At 50.5% G+C, this 22,179-nt stretch overlaps 1 protein-coding gene across 2 annotated transcripts; it reads right to left on the reverse strand.

The window, feature by feature from the left end:
- Positions 1–346: 346 nt before the first annotated feature.
- LOC307071200 (junction plakoglobin-like) lies at positions 347–19,520 on the reverse strand. 2 transcript variants are annotated; one of them, XM_079730126.1, is made up of 16 exons: positions 19,423–19,520; positions 10,343–10,398; positions 10,033–10,197; positions 9,573–9,826; positions 8,761–8,999; positions 7,588–7,789; positions 5,900–6,044; positions 5,208–5,311; positions 4,365–4,703; positions 3,926–4,078; positions 3,502–3,621; positions 2,883–3,033; positions 2,110–2,231; positions 1,823–1,865; positions 1,566–1,695; positions 347–1,215 (listed from the first exon to the last, which is right to left on the reverse strand). In XM_079730126.1, the coding sequence occupies exons 2-15, from the start codon at positions 10,353–10,355 to the stop codon at positions 1,571–1,573; spliced, it is 2,175 nt and encodes a 724-aa protein (XP_079586252.1). In that variant the 5' UTR covers positions 10,356–10,398; positions 19,423–19,520; the 3' UTR covers positions 347–1,215; positions 1,566–1,570. The 2 variants fall into 2 exon arrangements, with proteins under 2 accessions (XP_079586252.1, XP_079586251.1); XM_079730125.1 differs by having other exon boundaries at positions 1,554–1,695.
- Between the last annotated feature and the right edge of the window lie 2,659 nt (positions 19,521–22,179).

Raw genomic sequence — 22,179 nt, forward strand, 5'->3', positions numbered from 1 at the left:
CATGAGGTGTCTGTCTCTCCTGTGATCCGTTATATCACATATTGTTTATTTAAAAAGTTTCTATGCATAGTAAAATATTTCAGGCGATGGATATATTTCTATATATTTAGAAATATGATTTGAAACAATTCATGACTATTGTTGAAGCCAGTTTCCTTGAATTAATCAATGAATTAACTTTTAGTTCTACAATCTAAACGAAGCAGCTACATACAGCTGGGAGATGTCTTTTATTGCACACTGAAATCTAATTTGTTTAGCAAAGAATGTGTAGGTGAGATTATGGAAATAATTAAAGCACACACATTTCCAATCAGTTTAATGAACACTGGAAACCGAATTTGTTTAATATATATTCTTTATTTGTGTAAACAAAATTTAAGTAAAAAATCGTAAGTACAAAGACCACTTTTCTTCAGTAGTTTATTCTAGCGCTAGTAGTTTGCCCGGCTAAATTAATATATGGTGAACAACCGTGTCGACGTTGACCATTAATGCAAAGATACAAAATAGTTTTGTTTAAGATTTATTCTAGCACAAAGAAGATGCATCTCTGAAAGGTTTTGTGAGGCCAAGATATGACCGGAGTAGGAAACATCTTAACATTTGGAACAATTAGAAACTGTTGTTACAGAGACAGTCTTCGTCGACTTTATCCAAAATAACCAACGAATAATAAACACGTTATAACCCAGAAAGGGGGCGCCCAGCAGTTATTAATCTGCCCTCTCCGTTGGCTCTCCGTTGAGGCGTGAGATGTGAACGTTAGACTGATCCACCTTCGGGCGACACCACCCAGTCTCAGGTTCTCCTGACGGTGCTGATCAGACTGAGGAGCGTCCTAAAGATCATGATCGCCGCGGTGTCGGCAGTATCGATTACTCTGTTCCGTATATAAAAATGGAAGCTACATGATTATCGTCACAAAATAAAAATCTCTTTGGCATAGATTATTCACCCCAAAAGCACACACACACATACACACACGCGCACACACCCTTAAAATATCTTCTAAAAAAACCCACAGGCATTCTAAAAGTCATAATCAACATTATCAGCGTCACAAGAAACTATGAGACAGAGATGGGACATAATTAATTGTTACATAGTCAGTGATTACCCAATAAAAAGTTGGATCAGAAGCAAAAGCACTATTAAAGTATATATGATTCATGTGTTCGTTCATCCCCCTCAGTATGCCTTCTCTGCTGCGATCTGAAAAGACAAGGAACACAAGTTAAGACCCAATGAGACTCACGGACACACCTCAGCAGCTCCCAGAAAAGACTCACGACGCACCAGTTCAGAGTTCACCTGGACTCTGCACAGCCTCCCACCGTACACCCCCCCACCGTCTGACACACTTCCTCTATGTCGTACGTCCTGGCACTTAATGTACGCACTTATTACAGTACTGGTCAGTGGAGAACAGCCAGTCAATACGTACTGGTCTCTAGTACTGGTCAGTGGAGAACAGGCCGCAAAACAGGCAGTAAACACAGGCCTCAGTACTGTCAGTGGAGGTCACTGTAAGATGGGAGGTGAATACGTACTGGTCTCAGTACTGGTCTCAGTACTGGTCGGCGTACTGGTGGCGTTCATAGGGGGGCTGGTACTCCTCAGCCAGCATCTCCGGCTCCATCATCCCGTCCATCACCATTTCGCAAGGGTAACCGGTGTATGCCACGTCCAGCTCTGAGGGGGGGGGGGGGGGGGGGGCGGCAACACAGGGTAAGGCTCTACTACACACAGGAAGTAGCTCTACTACACACAGGAAGTAGCTCCTCTACACACAGGAAGAGGCTCAGTCTGAGTCACTCACCGTCAGCTGCGTAGCCTGCGTCCATGGGCACGGCGTTGTGGGCCTGCACGCGCACGAGGGGGGGGGAGGGGGGGGGGGCAGAGCACAACACAAGGTCAACCAACCACTCCCATTAGGAGATGCAGGTCTTAGAGGTTAGCGCTGAGTCTGCATTCATGTTGACATCCATCTACGCATCACTTCCTACCACCGATGCGTTTTCCTTTGCTGTGCTCAATAAAGGCCTACACTACATACGGAAGATGGCTCTAAATGTGTTCGTCAAGTCCTAAATGTTCCTAACTCACCCTCTCCCAGGCAGCCGGGTCGTGTCTGAACAGGGAGTGTGTGAGCTCCACGGAGACGCGCTTCTTGTAGTCGGTGTTCTTGTCCTCGGAGATCCGGAACAGGACGGCAGCCGCGTAGGTGGCTGAGGGGCGGGGCATGCGTTCAATCTCCATACATTTATACTCACAGGTCCAGTCTCAAAGGACTTCACAGGCCGTATGTTTATCACCGCCCCATAACTTTGACAACAAAACTAGGACGTTGAAAGCAAGTTATTGTGTATTCCATCTGCTAAGCACTTAAGACAGTACTTAGCATCCATTGTGTAGCACCTTATCCTGGCTGTCTGTTTTATACGGGGAATGGGTTAACTGACATAATTCACACATTCATACCAACAGGCCACATATGTCCTTGGCGACTAGAGAGGCTTCTTCCCATCCTAGGGAGGGATCCTGAGCCTAGGGAGGCGTCAGGCCCATACAAGAAGCCATTCATTCATGTACCAATTCTAGAGATATGAGCGGCCCAGGTGTTCGACAGAGTCTAGTCTCTTGCTTCATAGAGACTAGACTAAACCTTTACCAAATAAAGTGAGTTAAAAGCGATCCTGATTCGAGTACCTTTTCCAAAGAACACTGTTATGGTAAGGGCTTGGCACTTGGTTCTATGAACATCTTTACTGCACCGACAGCGATATATTGTGGTTTCTCTTTCTTCTGACTAATGTCCTTATTGTAAGTCCCTCTGGGTAAAGTGTCTGCTGAAGACCCTCGGGGGGCGCTGGTCGTACCGATGCCCTCGTTGCTGGAGTGCAGCAGCTCCATCAGGGGGGACGAGGCCCCCTCCTTGTCGATGAGGTCGGCTGACTGCTTGTCCAGAGCCAGCTCGCACAGGATGCCCGCCGCCACGCGCTTCACGTTGTCCACGGGCGAGTACAGGAGCTGAGGTCGGACACACACACACACACACACTCAGTCTACTAGCTGTGCGTCTTGGTAGATAGAAGCTGTAATTAGGGCTGGGAATCAGAGTACCTCACGGTATGATACACGATACATGGCCCACGATAACGATATTATCCTGATTCTGCGATAATCTATACATTGTTATGCAATCCTATAACGATAAATCAAGAAATAAGTCTAACGATGAATACAAGATGACCGGGAAAGGTAAAGTGCTGAACTTCTGTCTTTATTCACGGTCTTTGGCTAGCCGACTTCCGTTCAAGTTTCCTTCATTCATGTCTTCTATCTATGGCGATATATGCTGATATACAACTCCTCATGAATAAAATCCTCAGTAAAAAATAATAACAATGAAAGAATAAAATAATAGAGATATTTGGAACCGGAGTATCAATTTCCGTATCGCATGAAGAAAGGCGACGATAGGATAGGAGCGCTCACCTGGACGAACAGCGGGATGGTCTCCATGTTGGCGATCTCACCGCGGTTCACCGGGTCGCGGGCCATGATGTGCAGAGCTCCGGTGCAGCCCTCCACGATCTCCTCCATCCGCACGCCGTCCTGCCAGAGAGAGCGCCATCAGACCAGGACCCACCGCCGTGGACGGGGCCCGCATCGACGCCGCGCTGTTCTAACCAGGGGCCGCTCAATACTGCCTCACCCCTCCGGAGCCACACGCCCCCCCCCATGTGATCGTCGTGTAACCAATAACATCCTTGCGTTGTGTTTACATCTCTCACATCGTGCAAGAGGAGATATTGCCTGCATATTTCCATGTCGATTTAGCAGATTCAGCTCTGATGACTTTTGGGTGCACGGTGACACCCCACATCTAAACAATGGGGTGGTGTGGGCCGGGGGTCACCTGGTAGGTCTGCTGGTTGGAGGAGCCCCTCTTCTGGGCGTCCTGGTGGGCTTTGAGCAGCAGGTTGACCAGCCGGGGGATGGCCCCCGCGTCCCTCAGGGGGGTCTGGTTCTCAGGGCACAGAGCCAGGTTACGGATCAGACCCACCACCGCCTGGAGGAGGAGGAGGAGGAGGAGGAGGAGGAGGAGGAGGAGGAAGAGGAGGAGCAGAGAGGAGGAGGAAGAGGAGGGGGAGGAGGGTTTACAGGAGTACAGTTTAGTTCATCGCTCAGCAGCACTACCATCAACCACAAACACCCCCAGTCCGTACCCCAGAGTGGGGGAACCTAAACACCGCCCCCCCCCCCCCCCGGGTCCCTAAACGCCTCCGCCTTGATGACGGGCCAGTAGTACGGCTGGTTGAGCAGCGCCCCCCCCCCCCCCCCCCCCCGGCGCCCACCTTGATGACGGGCCAGTAGTAGGGCTGGTTGAGGAGCTTGACGATGGCGGGCACACCGTAGTGCATGCGCACGGCGTGCTGGGCGGTCTCGGCCTGCTGCTGGCGGGAGGTGAGGTGGCGCAGGGCGCAGACCGCCGGCTCCGTCACGTCCTCCTTCTCGCCGGCGCGCAGCACGGCGTGGATCAGCGCCTCCACGCCGTTGCCCTGGGTGACCAGCGTCTTGTTGTAGGCGTTGTTGCAGGTGAGGTTGGACAGGATGCCCGTGGCGCACGTCAGCATGTTGACGTCGTCGGAGCTCAGGAGGCCCACGAGGACCTGGAGGAGGCCGTCCATACCCTCCTACAGGAGGAGGAGAAGGAGGAGGAGGATGGTTAGAGGAGGAGGAGGAGGCCGTCCATACCCTCCTACAGGAGGAGGAGAAGGAGGAGAGGGAGGACGGTTAGAGGAGGAGGAGGAGGATGGTTAGAGGAGGAGGAGGATGGTTAGAGGAGGAGGAGGAAGAGGAGGAGCCGTCCATACCCTCCTACAGGAGGAGGGTTAGAGGAGGAGGAGGCCGTCCATACCCTCCTACAGGAGGAGGGTTAGAGGAGGAGGAGGCCGTCCATACCCTCCTACAGGAGGAGGAGGAGGAGGACGGTTAGAGGAGGAGGAGGAGGCCGTCCATACCTTCCTGGGAAGGTCAGAAGACGGGGTCAAAGGAGGAGCAGGAGGAGAACCCCCACCCTCACAGGTCAGGGTGGGGGTTAGGGTCAGGGTCGGATGACCTGCTAGGTGGGGGTTAGGGTGAGGGTCAGGGTGGGGGTCAGGGTGGGGGATAGGGTTGGGGTTGGGTGACCTGCTAACCTGCTTGGTGGCGGCGTCTGACAGGTTCCTGAGGGTCCACAGACAGTTCTGCATCAGCCGCTGGCTGCTACCGGTCAGGTGCTTCCCCAGAGCCTGCATCCCACCTGGGGGGGGGGGGGAGGGGGGGGTACAACAACTTCACATTAGTCCCCTTATGATGCTGGACCCGGGGGTCTGGGGCCCCGTGATTGGATATTAACAGCGAACAGCTCTAGACGGGAGTCGTAGAAACACACTCTGAGGAAACAGCAGTCGGCCTTTCACCAGTCTAAGAGACAGACAGAGAGAGAGAGAGACAGACAGAGAGAGAGAGAGACAGAGAGAGACAGAGAGAGACACAGACAGACAGACAGACAGACAGACAGACAGACAGACAGACAGACAGACAGACAGACAGACAGACAGACAGACAGACAGACAGACTCAGCAGAGGGACAGAGACAGAGAGACTCAGCAGAGAGAGACACAGAGACACAGAGAGAAGACAGAGTTTCCCCAGAGGTTATTTCCTTACACAGTAGAACTGCTGGAGGCAGATTACAATCCAATAACTGTCCCGTCAACATAGCACACCCCCCCCCCCCCCCCCGGAATGAAACCACACAGAGCGAGATGAAAGGAGCGGCGCACCTGTGGCCCCGCCCTCCTGTCCAGGTGTGTCCTGAACAGAGCAGAGGGGGGGGGGCACATACCTGCTTCCACAATGGCGGGCTTGTTGCTGGGGCACACCGAGAGCACCTTGAGCACGCGGCTGGTGGTCCACAGCAGCTTCTCGTAGTTGTAGTTCCTCATGATGTGAACCAGACCCTCGGGCCCGTTGTTGGCCAGGATGATCAGCTGGAGGGAGACAGACAGACAGACAGACAGACAGACAGGTTTAGTGCCTGTTGGGCGATATTGGGAGTGGAGGGGGAGGCAAGGGTGTCCTCAGAAAACCTCAGATGATCAGTAAACCAGTATTTCCTCTCATCAGCCTGCTACCTTCACCACAACACACCGAGGCTCTGCTACCTTCACCACAACACACCGAGGCTCTGCTACCTTCACCACAACACACCGAGGCTCTGCTACCTTCACCACAACACACCGAGGCTCTGCTACCTTCACCACAACACACCGAGGCTCTGCTACCTTCAACACAACACACCGAGGCTCTGCTACCTTCACCACAACACACCGAGGCTCTGCTACCTTCACCACAACACACCGAGGCTCTGCTACCTTCACCACAACACACCGAGGCTGTGCTACCTTCACCACAACACACCGAGGCTCTGCTACCTTCAACACAACACACCGAGGCTCTGCTACCTTCACCACAACACACCGAGGCTCTGCTACCGTCAACACAACACACCGAGGCTCTGCTACCTTCACCACAACACACCGAGGCTCTGCTATCGTCAACACAACACACCGAGGCTCTGCTACCTTCACCACAACACACCGAGGCTCTGCTACCTTCACCACAACACACCGAGGCTCTGCTACCTTCAACACAACACACCGAGGCTCTGCTACCTTCACCACAACACACCGAGGCTCTGCTACCTTCACCACAACACACCGAGGCTCTGCTACCGTCAACACAACACACCGAGGCTCTGCTACCTTCACCACAACACACCGAGGCTCTGCTATCGTCAACACAACACACCGAGGCTCTGCTACCGTCAACACAACACACCGAGGCTCTGCTACCGTCAACACAACACACCGAGGCTCTGCTAGCGTCACCACAACACACCGAGGCTCTGCTATCGTCAACACAACACACCGAGGCTCTAGAGCTGCAGATCAGAGGTCCATAAACAACGAAGCCTTGTGTAACTATTAATGGCGTGTATTTTATTCTTATTGTATTTTAGGTTGCCTATCGACAACTGGCCGGGGACTACAGCTGGAAATTAGCCAAATAGGCTAAAGCTGCTCCTTTTTACTGTACAGTTAATCAAAGGGGACCGTCCACGAAACTATTAACAAATAAACTAAACTAAAACAGACAGCGCTTTGACATCAACAAGTGTTCATTGTGAATGGAGCCTTTGATCCACACGGTGCATCTCACAGCTCAAAATAATTGGTGTGATTATGTTACGTGAGCCGCTAAGGGCGAGGCCCAGCCCGTCTCAGGACACACACACACACACACACACACACACACACACACACACACACACACACACACACACACACACACACACACACACACACACACACACACACACACACACACACACAGCTGTATTGAGGGATTTAGGTTGCAGGGAATGATTAATATTCAGGACTGATTCCATCTGCGCCAGTGGGTGTGACTGACTGACTGACTGACTGACTGACTGACTGACTGACTGACTGACTGACTGACTGACTGACTGACCTTGCTCTCCTGGTTGCCGTAGGACAGCAGCTGCAGGCAGTCGGTGGTGATGGCCAGGAACTTGGGGTTGCTCTTCTTGAGCAGCGGGACCATCCTCTGCAGCCCGTCGGCGAGCCGCACCGCCATCTTGGCGCCCTCCTGGTGCAGCAGCAGGTTGTGCAGAGTGGTGATGGCGTAGAACAGCACCGACTCCATGGGGGAGCTGGGGGGGAGGAGGAGGAGGAGGAGTCAAAGGGTGAGACGGATCAGACCTACCGCCGGTCGCCTGACTCCTCTGCTTCCAGTAGGTCCGCCACACATCGCACACGCTTTCATTGCTTGTTTTAATTTTAGCACATCAGAAGTAGAGTTGTTCCGATAACACTATCAACACTCCTCCGATACTGCCTCAAACGCAGCACCGGGTATCGGCGCAAGCATCGGGTATCGGAGTACGCAAGTCTGTTTGCCGATCCGATACCATCACATGACTAGCTAGTTCAACACAGGAAAATAAATATGCTAGATTACGATCTATAACCATACATTATAAATCTAAATTATCAAGTTCTGAAGTTAGTAATTCAACGACCGGCGAGTATTATGCTAAAGAAAGCGTGAATAACAGAAGCGAAGCGAAGTCTCCCTCGATAAGGTATCCGGCCCTGGCTCTGACCCAGACAGCCTGGGACGCTACAAGGACGCCATTTTGTTCGTCCTTGTAGCGACATTAACAAATGGAGGTTTGTTGGAGATAACACCTGGTATCAGTTGGAGAGGCACTGGGGGAAATGTTAGACAATTCTATAACGATACATCACGATATACGTCTTACGACGAATACTAAATGACCGTGAAAAGGTGCTGGACTTCTGTCTTTATCCACGGTCCAAACAGAGTTTTTCAGTTACTCGTCTGTGGTTAGTTAAGATCCGTTCAAGTTCCCTCGTTCGTGTGTTGAGCGCCCCCTGGAGGAGCAGGGAAATCTCTCAAGAACGCCTTATTTTGTTAATTTAAATATTGTCCAAACAGTGGACAATATTTTAGTCCACACGGCGGACCCTACCTGAGTCTGAGTCTACCTGAGTCTGAGTCTACCTGAGTCTGAGTCTACCTGAGTCTGAGTCTACCTGAGTCTGAGTCTACCTGAGTCTGAGTCTACCTGAGTCTGAGTCTACCTGAGTCTGAGTCTACCTGAGCATGCGGACCAGGGCGGGGATCCCCCCTGACTTGAAGATGGCGAGCAGCCCCTCGCGCTGGTGGGACAGGTTGTGCAGGATGCTGGCGGTGGCCCTGGCCGTCTCCATGTCGCTGGTGTTCTGCATGGCGCGCACCACAGCCGCCACCACCTGGGGCGACTGCATCAGCACGCGGCGGGATGCCTCCTTGCGGGTCAGCTGGTTCACGATCAGCGCCGCCTTGCTGACCACCACCTGGGGGACGGGGGGGACGGTGAGTTAGAGGTGGAGCAGAAGGGAGCACTGCGATCGGGCTTTTAAAATGGAGGAACGCATGTTGAAGACGCACGTTGAAAGGGTCGGCTTAGCTCTGGAGGTAGAGCAGGCCGGCTGGTTGCTAGTTGATCCCCGGCTCCCCTTAGCGGACTGTCCCGGAGCGAGACGCCTCACCCTGACTGTGCCTGACGAGCTGGCTGTCGCCCTGTGCGGCTGACTCCGTGCTTATCTACTTATTGCATGTTTGCACGTCCTTGCCCTTAAAAATAGTTCTCAGCATTGTGTAGCATCTTATCCTAGCTGTGTCTGTTGTGTAAGGGGAATGGGTTAACCTAGTGATGGTTAGTGCTTGGCACTTGGTTCTATGAACATCTTTACTGTACCCACAGAGATATATTTTTGTTTCTCTTTCTTCAAAGTTACTTATTGTAACTGTGGAATGGCACGTCTGCTAAACGCCCTGAAGGTAAATATAAAGATATATGTGGCGTCTGAGGAACAGAGGCAGCAGAAGCAGGGCGTTGTTGTCAGGGAGACCCTCCTCTTCCTCACCTGGTCCTCGTCGTTGAGCAGCTTGGTGAGCTCGGGCACGGCCCGGGTGGCCAGCTCGGCGTCGTCCTGGTAGTTGATGAGGTGGATGATGGCCATCTTCAGCATCTGGGACGGCTCCGCCAGCTTCTGCACGTTTGTCATTTGGGTGGAGTCCGTCTGCGTGGACAGGATGGTGGTCCCCTCGGCCAGGGTCTCGGGGAACATGGCGTTACGCACGCGCTGGGCGCGGGTCAGGGTGTACTGGGCTTCCAGGTCTGAGGAGGGAGGAGGGGGCAGGAGAGGAGAGATGTGGGGGATAGGAGGGAGGAGAGGAGGGACAGTGGGTGTGGAATAGCTTTAGGGCTTTAGACTCGATTTAAGGAACACAATACTCTACTGGGTTGATGAGGTCACAGTGTGCGTCTGCAGGTCAAAGTGTGCGTTTTGTTGCGTCTTCCTGCACACGAAGGCTGTCTGGTACCTTCTGGGTACTCGCTGGAGACGGTTGTCGTGGTGACGGTGGTGTATTTGGAGGTGGTGTAGTCCCCGTCGTCCTCTCGCACCGTGTTGGCCCCCGACTGGATGCCCGAGTCGCCGTGGTACGAGTGCTGCCACTCCTCCACCTTCGTCCTCCCATCGGAGTCCACTGGGAGGAGAACCAGATGAACACATGAAGCCAGAGGAACTCACTCACAGACCACCACCTTCAGATGGCCGCATTCCAAAAGTGAAGGAACTAAAAACAGATAAACGACATCAACAACCAGGCTGTAAACAACCTCTTCACTTACTTAACATTGCCATAGCTTTGCTGCAGTCTCAGAACCAAACAGCAGGGGGAGCTGTCCTACACAGAGCACACAAAACAAAACCGCAGCATTAAACATTAAGAAATAAAAGTTACAACTTTTCAAAAAGCTGGACAAATATCGAAACAAAACATGATCATTCCTTGACCTCGTCCCCTTCGGGAGCTAAAAGTTCAAATCTACTTCTGCGACCCCGCTCGCAAAATGTCGACAAGGTGTGCGTTGGGCAGCTGGCCAGCGTGGGGGGGGGTGGGGGGGGGGGTGGCTAGGACAGGAATGCTGTCACTCAGTCTGTTGACCTCTGACCCCGGAGCCTCCGCCCATACAGGAGAGAGTTAGACTGTATGCTGACGCAGAGTATCGGTGTTCAAACCGGCCGGGCCGGTTTCTGTTTGTGACTAGGGCTGGGAGAGTCATCACTCCCTCGCTCGCTCGCTCGCTCGCACGCACGCACGCACGCACGCACGCACGCACGCACACACACACCCTCAGGCAAATACTGGGAGTGTTCCAAACCTCGACATCTCTCACGCTACCTACAGCAGGTTGAATCCTGTCCGCTCCTATTTCTCCCTCTACTCTCCTCTCTCAAGTTTCGCTCTGAAATGAAACTCTTGTACAGTATTCCTGATTGTTCTACTTTGCCTGTTGCCCAGCAACAGCCGACTAAACTTTGCCTTTCCAGCATCTCCGTTGAGTCAAAGTGGGGCCCTGAATGCTCATTAGAGGGGCCCTGCATGCTCTTATTGGGGCCCTGCATGCTCGTTAATGGGGCCCTGCATGCTCGTCAGTGGGGCCAGGCTGCTACATTTTGCAATGAGGGCATTTCCCATTACAGATTCTCATATGTTCAAGGTTGAGGAACTTCATTTCAAATCGTATTATTAAAGCTACTGTGAGATATTTATTTTAAAAGCTCTTTCTCAAAGTATGCTGAAATTCCTTGGCCTACCTACATGTCTATCTGCCTACCTGTCTACCTGCGTTCCTCTACCTGGCAGACCCGTTACTGAGGCAGCGGGCTCTGCGTGTGAGTCAGGGAGTGTTCTACAGTCTGCTGCGTGCAGGGCCAACAGTGTTTCCACTGTACTGGCGAGCAGTGTTTAAGATGTTTTCTGGCTCTGGGGAGTGACCGGATTCCTCGCTGGTCACACAAAGGGTCAGCGCTGTGGTGTCTGTGTGACTGGATGCTTCTAGAACGAGTGCCACACGGGGTACTGAGTGGCGCTCTGACTGGCCGGTTGGAACCAGAGTTAAGCAGAACCATTCAATGGCCGCTTGGGACTATTGTGTCCGATGCCAAAATGGCTAGAGTGAAGATGCACAGTTTGTTTTTCTGCCTGCATAAAACCTGATCATCGGGTTTAAACTATCCTACTTTAATATATATTGTTTCGGTGCCACAAATGATTGGCAGCTATTAAGCAGATGTTTTAGAAAAATGTAACTTCTGCATCAGTGATAGTGTGCATCTTGCAGTGGAACCCGTTGGTTTAACTTCTCGTTTAATCCTAAACTCACTCACATCCACCTTCCATGTTGGCGCTAACCAGGACTGCTCTGTCGTCCACCGGGCACAGACACAGCCTTCTGCCTTTCCTGATCTACACGTGTTCACAGACTCATCTAGCGGATTTGGATTTATCTGAAAATGAAAAATAAACTTAACACTCCAAATGGCTGCAGGCTGCCCAGTTCTACACCTGGAGCTTCGTACGAAGGAATGCTCTAGATAGAAGAACGCTTTAGAAAGCTCTAGAAAAAAGAACAGAAGGTTTTAGAAAGCTCTAGAAGAAGGCAGAGCACCACAGGACGTTATCAAACGCCCGGAGGGCCGTTATCTACGCGGCCCTTGGCTAACCTCCCCAAACACATCGGGGCCCGATGTGCTTAATGTGCTGTTTTAAATATATTCCTCTTATCTTACAAGCCCTTTTGCATTCCCCATACATCCCCACAGAAGACTTACACTTAACAGGGAGGGGATGCGCAGTGGGAACCCAGCCCACCAGTCAGGGCCTTCAGCAGACGCCATTATCCAAAGCGACTCACAACGAGTACACGTCAGAAGAAAGAGAAATAACAATATATCTCTGTCGTTTCAGTAAGGCTGTTCGTAGAACCAAGGGAGGGACAAGCACTAGCAATCACTAGGTTAACCCAATCCCCGTATACAACAGAGATAGCGAGGATAAGAGGCGAAGTCTACAGGGCCAAAGGGATGGGTGTGGCTACACATTCCGCTCACTAACCAGATTTATAATTCGTTTGCTTCTGATCCCCTTTTCATTAACAAAATGCAAACCAATGTGGTTGTGGAAGAGGTGCGATGTAAACTGGTGCTTAATCTGTTGTGAGGCCGTTGATGATACCATCCGATAAAATCGCTTTTATGAGCGAGGATAAGTAGCACATTCCCGAACCCTGACGCATGATGAGGATCTCTTTCAGCTATGAATATAATAACAGTAGTTGTATTTGCCAAGAAAATGGCACACAAACCAATCACCAAACGTCACCAGTTCTCTCTGGTGTGTGTGTGTGTGTGTGTGTGTGTGTGTGTGTGTGTGTGTGTGTGTGTGTGTGTGTGTGTGTGTGTGTGTGTGTGTGAGACTAGGTTCGGCCAATGACGGCAGTGCTTTGACACACTCAGCATATCGCCACCGTAACGGGAAATCAGACCACTGGCTGCTGGATTTCACCAGTTCGAGCCGCCGGTTGGGGTTCGTAGGGACGGACACCGATAGGTTCCAGTGCTCTTCCTGATTCACTTTCAGCGTTATTGACAACATGTCCCCTGCTTTGCTGATCACTGGAGTCATTACACAGAGGCCTCGGCCCGGACTCTGTTAATGGACACCCTGGCTGCACCTTGATCCCAGCTTTACAAGAGCGAAAGTACAACTCAGATAGGAAGTCCAATAAATAAATGAGTCCTCTCTGGCGGCGAGCCGGTCAGAGCGCTGGTGTGACATTCTGAGGGGACTCGGTACCCCCCCCCGTGTCACTCCTCCTCCTCCTGAATACTTCATCACAGCCCTGCCGTGTTCCTACGAGCCCCTCCCTCCCCGGCAGCGAACACAGCGCTCTTCCTCAGCTATGTCTCAGAGTGACTGACCGCTGGGACGCTCCCCCAGTGACTGGGAAACGAGTGAGAGGAGACAGAACCCCCACGTCCTCCCCCATTCCCTGGTGGGGAGCGTCCTGATAACACCAGCGTGCTGAGCAGTGCAGCATGTGGGCGAGGCTCTCTGCTCAACACCTTACAGCTGAAAGGTAAACAGACTGCATTCGTACAGCGCTGTCCTGACCAGCGGCCGCTCAGAGCGCGTTACAACACCGCCTCACATTCACCCCTTCATGCACACATTCACCCCCCGACGGCGGAGTCAGCCCCCCAGGGCGACAGCCAGATGGTCAGGAGCAGTCAGGGGGGGGGCGTCTCGCTCAGGGACACCTCGACACTCCGCTAGGAGGAGCCGGGGATCGAACCAGCAACTTTCCGGTTACCAGCCGACCCGCTCTGCCTCCTGAGCCTCATGAACCCCTGAAGGCCTTTGGATCTCTGCGCTGCTCCCCCCCACCCCCGAAGTGGGCTCTCAGGTTGTTAAAACAAACGTGTTGCGGAATATGAGCCGAGCTGTGTGGAACTTTTATGACAAACACGACTTGTGCGGCCGTGTCTGGACGCGAAGAGAGAGAGGAGTTGAGTAATCCACGGTTACACAAACACACACGGCCTGAACCAGCCTGCCACGCCCTGAACCAGCCTGCCACACCCAAATCCACAGCTCCAAGTCAGGCAGAACAGACATGTAGTTTGTCATCTAACCACCCCCCCCACCCCCCAGAAACTGAATTTGTCCATAGATTAAAGCGTGCGAGTAGTGTTGTTCCTTCATTTTCAGTAATTACGTCTTAGGACCAGACTTGTGTTCCATGAAAGAACAGTCAGCCATAGGTTAGAATGTGGTGCTCCGATCGGGATGGATGTGGGGATTGATTCTGTTGGTGTTGCTGTGATTATAGTCCTTTCAGTGTCTATGTGGTGCATTGTATTTGTTGCTGTAGTGTATGTTGTACTGTGCCCTGTCTTGATGTATTTACTGTCCTGTTGATCTATGCCACCCAGGGTGGGCGACACAGCGGCCTCAGGCCTACATTTATGGGATGTGGAGGTGGAAGGAAATACCTGTCCTCAACAGGCTCCTCCCCCTCCCCCAAACTCATCTTTCACCCCCCCTCTTCTGCAGGTGTCCCGGCGGCCTGCAGCTGATTGGCTGCTTGGTTTAAATCCATCAGGGCGGAGGAGATGGGCGACTAATGGGTGCTATGGTGACGCTGACAGGAAGTGGCGGTGCTTACCGGAAGTGGTCAGAGAGCAGCTGCCTGTGTTACGGTACGAGGCGCTATCGGTTCAGATTCCGGTTAACTCTATTGTCAGTCTGACTCATGCGTCGCTCGTGGGCGGAGCTTCCAGGCCAACCAATCTCTCAGGTCAAAGTTCAGCTCCAAAAGGAAGTAAACATCAACCACAAGGGTTCACTCATTCATTATTCATCCCATCAGAGCCTTCTCTAAATAAAGAATAAACCCGTGTAAAGTAGTTGTGAGAGTTCAGTGTGCTGCATTAGCTGAGTTAAGTGCACGCCACTTAAACGGTCTGGGACTGAACTAAACACACGCTGGGTGTGTCCACCCGGGCATTAAAATAACTGCTCTGATGAGGAGCTGGATCAGGGCAGATACAGAGAGGAGGAAGAGGAGGAGAGGAGGATAGGATGGAGAGGAGGAAGGCCGTGGGGGGCGACTCCCTGTGGGCGACTCTATCGGGGAATCAAAGGGGAAAGGGGCGGCGGTCTCAGGGGAGGAGGCGGCCAAATGCAGGGGGTCGGATTACAGGAGAGGGGGGGAAAGGGGGTGTGGCACAGAAAGGGGGAGGAAGGGGAGAGAGGGGGCGTGGCCATGGCGGGAATAAACATCAGCTGCACAATGGGCGGTTCACAGGGGGCTATAGAGCCGTCAGAGTCCGACACATAAAGAGCCTTTAGTGAGTTTCGGGGGAGAGCAGCTAAGAGACCGATAGTTAACCCCCCCCCCTCCTCACCACCAGGGCGCTGGGGGGGGGGTTAACACATTACTGAACACCCCTCACATACGTGATTGCATTTAACAATGGTACTTAGCATTCTGTAGAATCTTATCCTGGCTATCTCTGTTGTACACAGGGAAGTGGTTAACCTAGTGATGGTTAGCGCCTGGCACTTTGTTCTACGAACATCCTTAGTGTACCCACAGAGATATATTGTTGTTTCTCTTTCTTCTAACAAATGTACTTATTGTAAGTCGCTCTGGATAGAAGCGTCTGCCGAACGCCCTGAATGTAACTGTTGGTATTGAGGACGGTGGGTAGAAAAGGAAAACGGGGGAGAGGGAGACGAACCCGGAACCTTCTGGTAGAGCGGCTCTAGCGGCCGTCCCCGGAACGCTAAAGAGGAACCGAGGAGTGAACCAGTCTCTGGTGACACGATATCAGATAGAGCAGCTTTATTTGTTGGCTGAGGTCTGCTCACGTCCCGTTTCGGTGCGCTGGCCCTGAGGGTTTTCTCTCCGATGCAAAAGGCTTATGTTAACGCAATCAGACAGATAATGCATATTTTAAGAAGTGCATGTTTTAGTGCTGCTGCTAGAGGTGTGTGTGTGTGTGTGTGTGTGTGTGTGTGTGTGTGTGTGTGTGTGTGTGTGTGTGTGTGTGTGTGTGTGTGTGTGTGTGTGTGTGTGTGTGTGTGTGTCACGATGACTGGATGACTGTTCAGGTCTAAACTAGCTTGTGGAGATGATACCTATTGTTCAAAATAACCGATGACATCGCTGTATCCTTACGCCCTTCTGTTCCTGCGGGCTCCGCTCGTTGACGAGCCTCCCTACCCAAAGGCAAACATGAGCAGTTCTCTGCTTCTGAGCAATGCCAGCCCCACCCTCACCCTCTTCCACCAGGGTGAGACTGGGGGCAGGTGGATACAGAGACGCTGAGAGACACCACAGGACTCAACACATTGTGTGTGTGTCTCTATATGCATGTCTGTCTGTCTCTATATGCATGTCTGTCTGTCTGTATCTATGCTCCCTGTGTGTGTGTGTCTGTATGTCTGTGTCTCTATACTCTGTGTGTGTGTGTGTGTGTGTGTATCCATACTCTGTGTGTGTATGTCTGTCTCTATACTCTGTATGTCTGTCTGTGTCTCTTTACTCTGTGTGTGGAAGCGCACCACACAGACCAGTTAAGCGACTGTGACGCTTCTGTTTTGAGGCAGAGCTGGAGAACGGCAGACAGACAGACAGAGACTCCCTAACATTCTTGGACGCGCTGAGGCATCAGGGAGAAGCGACAGACATTCATGAAGGAATACTGGAGGACTCAGCAGACAGTCGGACGCTGTGTGTGTGTGTGTGTGTGTGAATGTGTGTGTGTGTGTGTGTGTGTGTGTGTGTGTGTGTGTGTTTTAACAGTTCTGACCGGGTACCGGTTGTAGCTCGCTATCAGAACACAGAAAAGACCAGAACTGGGGGGGGGGGGGGGGGGGGGGGGGGGAGGCATTGTAGGGCTTGTCTGTTTCACCAAGAGAGCTGTCGCATTAAATTATTAATTTAACTGCTGGTAACGGGAGCCTTGGGGTGAGGAGGGGTGAGTCAGTTTGGAGGGGTGAGAGTGGGGTGGTGTGTGTGGAGGGGTGAGAGTGGAGGGGTGAGTTGGCTGAGAGTGGGTCAGTGTGAGCTAGCTCAGCTTCACGTGTCCGTGTCAATGACCTGGTTGGGACGTGTGAGGTCATGAAACACAACCAGGAATTCAAAAGAGAACCAAAGATAAAATATAATCTGTTTACAGTAAAGGACGGTCGGCCTCGGCTGACTGACGACCCCCCCAAACATGAACGAGTGAATCCGCTCTCTCCGGACCTCGCGCCCGTTCCTTCAGGGCTCGCTCGCGGCCGCTGGTGAGGATGAAGACAGGGTTGATTAAAGATCTGCTGGAGGCCGATCACGTTATCCACAGAGATCCCTCGGTAATCTGCTGGAACTCGACTCCTCCCAGATTACGGTGGTGCCATCACACACTACCTTCCCTCTCGGCGGGACACCCTATCCTCCCTGACACCTGGTCTCCACGGCAACATACGTGTGTACATGTGGATTGTAGGTAGAACACACAGCGCTCTGAAGCGAGGCGCCTCCGTCAGCTCAACAACACGGAATTAAACCCAACAAGTCAAGACAAAGAAGACTCAGAGATTCATGCAGTAATCCCCCCCCCCCTATTTATAAACCAGACGATCTCTGAGACCTTTCACTGCTAATGTAGGACAATATTCCAGAATTAAGTCAGAGTGTGTGTGTGTGTGTGTGTGTGTGTGTGTGTTGAGGATTATCATCAGTGGGACCACAGCTGTAGCTGCATGTACAGTCACCAACCTCAAGCCCCAATCCCCCCCCCCACCAGCGTGGCAGACACCCAGGGCCCGCTTGCTAAAAGGCTCCAACTGGCAGGATTGCACTGACACGCAGTTTTCAACATGACATACTTTAACCACCGGGAGAAACGAGTTTCCCAGTAGAAGAGAGGAATGTGACTGTGGTGACGCTTCAGACAGCAGGTGGCCTGCAGGTGTCTGCTGTGAACTACAACCACAATGTTCACTCTGTTTGACCAACTTTAATATAACAGCCACACCAGTTCCATCTGTTGACTTACTATTTGTATGCCGTCTGTGTTTCTAATCGTCAATACTGTCCTTGTGACGCTAGTGGGGACAAATGAAGATCAAACGTTGGCCCGTGAGCCTCGAGACTGACCTAATCTTCTAAAGCGGATGAATGGGAATTGTGTCAATTTTTTGTTGGATTTACTCATGAAATAAAGAACGACTCAGAAATATTTCCTCCCGCCCCTGGGCCAGATAGCAGAAGAGCGGTGATGCATATTTATGGGAGTTATGGGTCAAGATGAGCCTAAAGATAACGAAATCAGGAGGGATTTGGCAACAACTGAAGGCATCATCGGGTCCTTACTGGAGCTGACGACAACAGTGATGCAGAAGAAATGGAAGTTCGGGGACAGTTGTGAATGATCATGGAGACTTCAGAGTTTCATTACTCATCGACACACATTCTGCATGTGGTAACAAGTCTCCGCCCCGCCCAAGCTTCAACACAACATGGAGAGAAACCAATGAGGGTCATGACGCACCAAACGGTAATCAATTCAAAAGTCAACCAGGAGGAATCCCTCGTTGGTGAATAGGTGAGCATAGGTATAGTATCGGTGGGCGATAACTTGAGACCACACGCACATACTAGTGTTCGCACCGTCATGTACTATAAAGCCGAGATCATGCCATGTCTTCAATTAAAAAAATATTTCCAACATAATTATGCCTGCACTTGGGTCATGACGCACGATACAGTTCAAATCAATGAATTATAAAAGAACATGCAGAACTATTTTCTTTGTTTAACCATAATATAGAGTTTGAACATAGTGCGCAGATAACAACCAGAAGACTCAACTTGGTTTCCCCTGAAGCGCAGCGGGACTCGAACCAAACCGCTTCTGTTCACCAGTAAACTCTCCCAGTCTGTTGACGTTCAGCTGATCGAGTCAAACCGATCCATGCCTCACGGTAAAGGTATACCCCATTACGCAGACTTGTTCCCTCTGTAGCCCGTATAGGTTGTATGAGTTTCGGGGTGATTCCAGTTTCTCGCCGTCCCACTACTACTACAAACTCTGGTTTTACGCTTCGCCCAGCTGGCCCTCGGCATGCGGAAATGGGGCCCCAACAGTGTTGGATCAGCGAACAGGTAGATTGTATTTCACAAAACCCACAAAGTATCACCTAAAGTATCACTCATGGACATTTGCGGCAGTAGTGAGTATATCCGCGAACTCCAAACAACTCACACAATAGAGAACAACACAAACCACAAAACTGTTAAATTCACCGTAAGGTACCTAAAACGAATCAATGCATATTTCTAAACTAAACCAAGTAGGTGAAACATACCTTTTCGCAGTTTAAAGGGAGGTTGCGGATTACTCCAGGTTCGTGTCGGCTCCACTGACTGTCTCTCGCGCTGCGTCGACGCTCCGCTGAACAATGAGTAGAAGCGTCACCACGGGGAGCTCCGCCCCCTTATCCACCGCGCGCGCCCCCCCCCCCCCCCCCCCCCCCCCCCCCCCCCCCCCCGGTGACCCCACCCTGCTGGGCGCTAGGACGGTAGGTGGTGTCTCTCGAAATGGAAACAACAACACAGCGGGTTACAATTACTTTATTGGATGTTTAAATTCAACATCATGTGCGTAAAATGTATGCGTAAAATGGTGTTTCGAATTAAAACATGCGTTTGCGTCCCGGGTCCACTGGGTGCTCCGCTCACCTGAGGGGAGAGTGGCCACACCTTGGTTACATGACAAGCCACACGCATGACGCACGGAAGTCGGGGAGCTGTCGAACAACTCATTCTGTCCTTCCCATCGAAGTATAAACATGGGGGTGGGGGGGGGGGGGGGGGGGGGAGAGATAGGCTATAACCTATCACTCGAAATTTAGTGATAGGTTATACAATTAAGAATAGACAACGGTGAGCCTCTTCATAACTAATTTATATATTTTTGTAATTCAATAATGTAATAATTTTTGTTTTTTATTTTTTACAAACCTTAATTTTTGCTGAAAGCTGGCAGGTATACCTCTATATGAAATAAAATGATAAAGCTATGAATATTTCAAAGTGGCATCCGGTTCATTTAATCCCCTTGATTAATGGATTCATTAATTATTGATTAATCATTGGATGTTCATTTGATTCAGTGCTACAAACTGTCTCTATGGAGTGAAGACAGGTTTGAGCCTAAAGCCTTCAGACCTTTCTCTATCATCTACTGCGGAGGGATAATAAGTCAAAATGACCATTATACAAACAGAACAGGAACAATTTGAAGAACATTTACGACAACAACTATTACACACAAAGGGATTTCCAAGGAAAGCCTTACACATAAAAAGATAAAGACAATCAAACTAATCTTATCTGTTCTCTATCACCATGGCAACATAATCTGTCCATCCCATCATTGAAGAGACTAACACACAAGGTTTGTATAGCTGATACTAATACTTTATATATATATACACATATATATATATATACACATAGATATACTAGATACTATAGATATGCTATAGATACTATATATAAACCCAGAGATCTGAAGATCTAGAGAGCTCTGTCTAATTCCCCCTGGGCAGCGCACACTTGTTTTGATGATTTCCTTTAAGATAGCCGGCGGGTTTATGAGTTATGAACCAAGTACCCAAAGCATCACGTTTGGTTGGTGGTTCTCCTGATGTGTGTTTGGGGGTTCAAACCTTCACGTTTGGTTGGTGGTTCCCCTGATGTGTGTTTGGGGGTTCAAAGCATCACGTTTGGTTGGTGGTTCTCCTGATGTGTGTTTGGGGGTTCAAAGCATCACGTTTGGTTGGTGGTTCTCCTGATGTGTGTTTGGGGGTTCAAACCTTCACGTTTGGTTGGTGGTTCCCCTGATGTGTGTTTGGGGGTTCAAAGCATCACGTTTGGTTGGTGGTTCTCCTGATGTGTGTTTGGGGGTTCAAAGCATCACGTTTGGTTGGTGGTTCTCCTGATGTGTGTTTGGGGGTTCAAAGCATCACGTTTGGTTGGTGGTTCTCCTGATGTGTGTCTGGGGGTTCAAACCTTCACGTTTGGTTGGTGGTTCTCCTGATGTGTGTTTGGGGGTTCAAACCTTCACGTTTGGTTGGTGGTTCCCCTGATGTGTGTTTGGGGGTTCAAAGCATCACGTTTGGTTGGTGGTTCTCCTGATGTGTGTTTGGGGGTTCAAAGCATCACGTTTGGTTGGTGGTTCTCCTGATGTGTGTTTGGGGGTTCAAACCTTCACGTTTGGTTGGTGGTTCCCCTGATGTGTGTTTGGGGGTTCAAAGCATCACGTTTGGTTGGTGGTTCTCCTGATGTGTGTTTGGGGGTTCAAAGCATCACGTTTGGTTGGTGGTTCTCCTGATGTGTGTTTGGGGGTTCAAAGCATCACGTTTGGTTGGTGGTTCTCCTGATGTGTGTTTGGGGGTTCAAACCATCACGTTTGGTTGGTGGTTCTCCTGATGTGTGTTTGGGGGTTCAAAGCATCACGTTTGGTTGGTGGTTCTCCTGATATGTGTTTTGGGGTTCCGGGGTGGAGAACCTGTTGCTTATACCGGCCTTAAAGATGGTCATTACCAAGGAATATAAAAAGAGTTGGCTCATTTCAATGTTATTGTTATAATTGTTCAACGCACTTACACTACACGTATGATGCTACGTTGTTGAACTTTAAATCAGTTTTTTCTCCATTGACCAGTTCTCTGCCTAGTAGTTTTTAATGTTGATCGTGCAATAGTCGTTAAGTAAACACATAACACGTCCATATAATTAATGCTCTCTATCCCAATCACAATGAGTACTATCTATCGCAATCACAATGAATACTATGTATCCCAATCTCAATGAGTACTATCTGTCGCAATCACAATGAATACTATGTATGCCAAACACAATGAATACTATCACAATCATCTATATATATATCTATCTATATATACTATCGATCCAAATCCCAATGAATACTACATATATACTATCCATCCCCATCACAATGAATACTATCTATATATACTATCTATCCCCATCACAATGAATACTATCTATATATATTATCTATCCCCATCACAATGAATACTATTTATATATACTAT

Source organism: Pollachius pollachius (assembly GCF_949987615.1).
Source record: "Pollachius pollachius genome assembly, chromosome: 2".
Classification (NCBI taxonomy): Eukaryota; Metazoa; Chordata; class Actinopteri; order Gadiformes; family Gadidae; genus Pollachius; species Pollachius pollachius.

Coding starts and splice junctions, on each gene's coding strand:
- LOC307071200 (XM_079730126.1), bottom strand. Junction 9,000..9,572: donor TGCTCAACGACGAGGACCAG/GTGAGGAAGAGG, acceptor CCCGTCCCCCAG/GTGGTGGTCAGCAAGGCGGC. Junction 1,866..2,109: donor ACCCGGCTGCCTGGGAGAGG/GTGAGTTAGGAA, acceptor GTGCGCGTGCAG/GCCCACAACGCCGTGCCCAT.